Source organism: Pristiophorus japonicus, chromosome 5, assembly GCF_044704955.1.
Source record: "Pristiophorus japonicus isolate sPriJap1 chromosome 5, sPriJap1.hap1, whole genome shotgun sequence".
Classification (NCBI taxonomy): domain Eukaryota; kingdom Metazoa; phylum Chordata; class Chondrichthyes; family Pristiophoridae; genus Pristiophorus; species Pristiophorus japonicus.
In genome coordinates, this window is record NC_091981.1 from 2,227,180 (window position 1) to 2,228,620 (window position 1,441).

Consider the following 1,441-nt stretch of genomic DNA (forward strand, 5'->3'; position numbering starts at 1 on the left):
GCCTCCTCCTGTGCTACAACCAGTCGATGATTCTATCTTGTGCATTGTGGCCGGTGACCGGGGGTGTCGCTGTGGAGCGGACGGCGGCGGACTACATATCCCAGCAGGCACGGCCCGGAGCGGACTACAGATCCCGGCATGCCGTTGGGGCCGAGACTTGTGTGGGCGTGCGGCGGACTACATCTCCCGGCATGCCCTGGGAGGACGGGGGGGTGTGGCGGACTACAGGTCCCGGCGGGCCGCGCGGCGGCCATTTTGCGCGGAGCTGCGCGGCGCGGCGGCCATTTTGCGCGGAGCGGGTTTGGAGCGAGGTCACCCCGAGAGAGCGGAGCAGCAGAGAGCCCGAGAGCCGCAGCCCTTCACACCGCCAGCACCTCCAGGCCCACCAGCGTTTCGGTCCCCAACCGGCTGTCTACTAATATCGCATGTCCACTATTCAGAACCTCCAATCTTTTGGTGAGTGTGTGAGCGGGGCCCGGCCCGGGGGCTGGATTCCCGGGACAGGCGCTGCGGGTCGGTCGGGGCCCGGGGGGTGGGCCCGGCCCGGGGGGGGCCGCGGTTACACCGGGAGCTCTCCCTTCACCGTTTGTCTTTAGTGGCGTTTTACCTCAGCGGCCGCTCCGTCTTTTGTTGGTGTGACGGCGGCTCAAAATGGCGGCGGCGCTGCGGGGGGAGAGAGAGAGAGAGTGGGGGGGGAGAGAGAAGAGGGAGGGGGGAGAGAGAGAGAGTGGGGGGGGGAGGGAGAGAGAGTGGGGGGGGAGAGAGAGAGAAAGAGGGAGGGGGGAGAGAGAAGAGGGAGGGGGGAGAGAGAGAGTGGGGGGGGGAGGGAGAAGAGGGAGGGGGGGAGAGAGAGAAGAGGGAGGGGGAGAGGGGGAAGAGAGAGTGGGGGGAGAGAGAGAGAGAGAGTGGGGGGAGAGAGAGAGGTGGGGGAGAGAGAGAGAGGAGGGAGTGGTGGGAGAGAAAGAGAGAGTGGGGGGGGAGAGAAAGAGAGAGTGGGGGGGGAGAGAAAGAGAGAGTGGGGGGGGAGAGAAAGAGAGAGTGGGGGGGGAGAGAAAGAGAGAGTGGGGGGGGAGAGAAAGAGAGTGGGGGGGGGAGAGGGAGTGGTGGGAGAGAAAGAGAGAGTGGGGGGGGAGAGAAAGAGAGAGAGTGAGAGTAGGGGGGGGAGAGAGAAAGTGAGGGGGGGAGAGAGGGAGAGGGAGGGGGGGAGAGAGAGAGAGGAGGGAGTGGTGGGAGAGAAAGAGAGAGTGGGGGGGGGAGAGAAAGAGAGAGTGGGGGGGGAGAGGGAGTGGTGGGAGAGAAAGAGAGAGTGGGGGGGGAGAGAAAGAGAGAGAGTGAGAGTAGGGGGGGGAGAGAGAGTGTGAGGGGGGAGAGAGGAGAGAGAGTGGGGGGGAGGAGAGTGAGAGGATGGGGGCGCGCGAGAGCGAGAGGGGGGAAGGGGGAG

At 65.7% G+C, this 1,441-nt stretch overlaps 1 protein-coding gene across 1 annotated transcript in view; it reads left to right on the forward strand.

Annotated features, from left to right (window-relative positions):
- The first annotated feature begins 271 nt into the window (after positions 1–271).
- Positions 272–1,441, forward strand: part of LOC139264203 (eukaryotic translation initiation factor 1b) — a 13,355-nt gene continuing 12,185 nt past the window's right edge. The window contains exon 1 of the mRNA XM_070880299.1: positions 272–456. Within this exon, the coding sequence (XP_070736400.1) occupies positions 426–456 (31 nt within the window). The 5' untranslated portion in view covers positions 272–425. The remainder of the gene's footprint in view (positions 457–1,441) is intronic.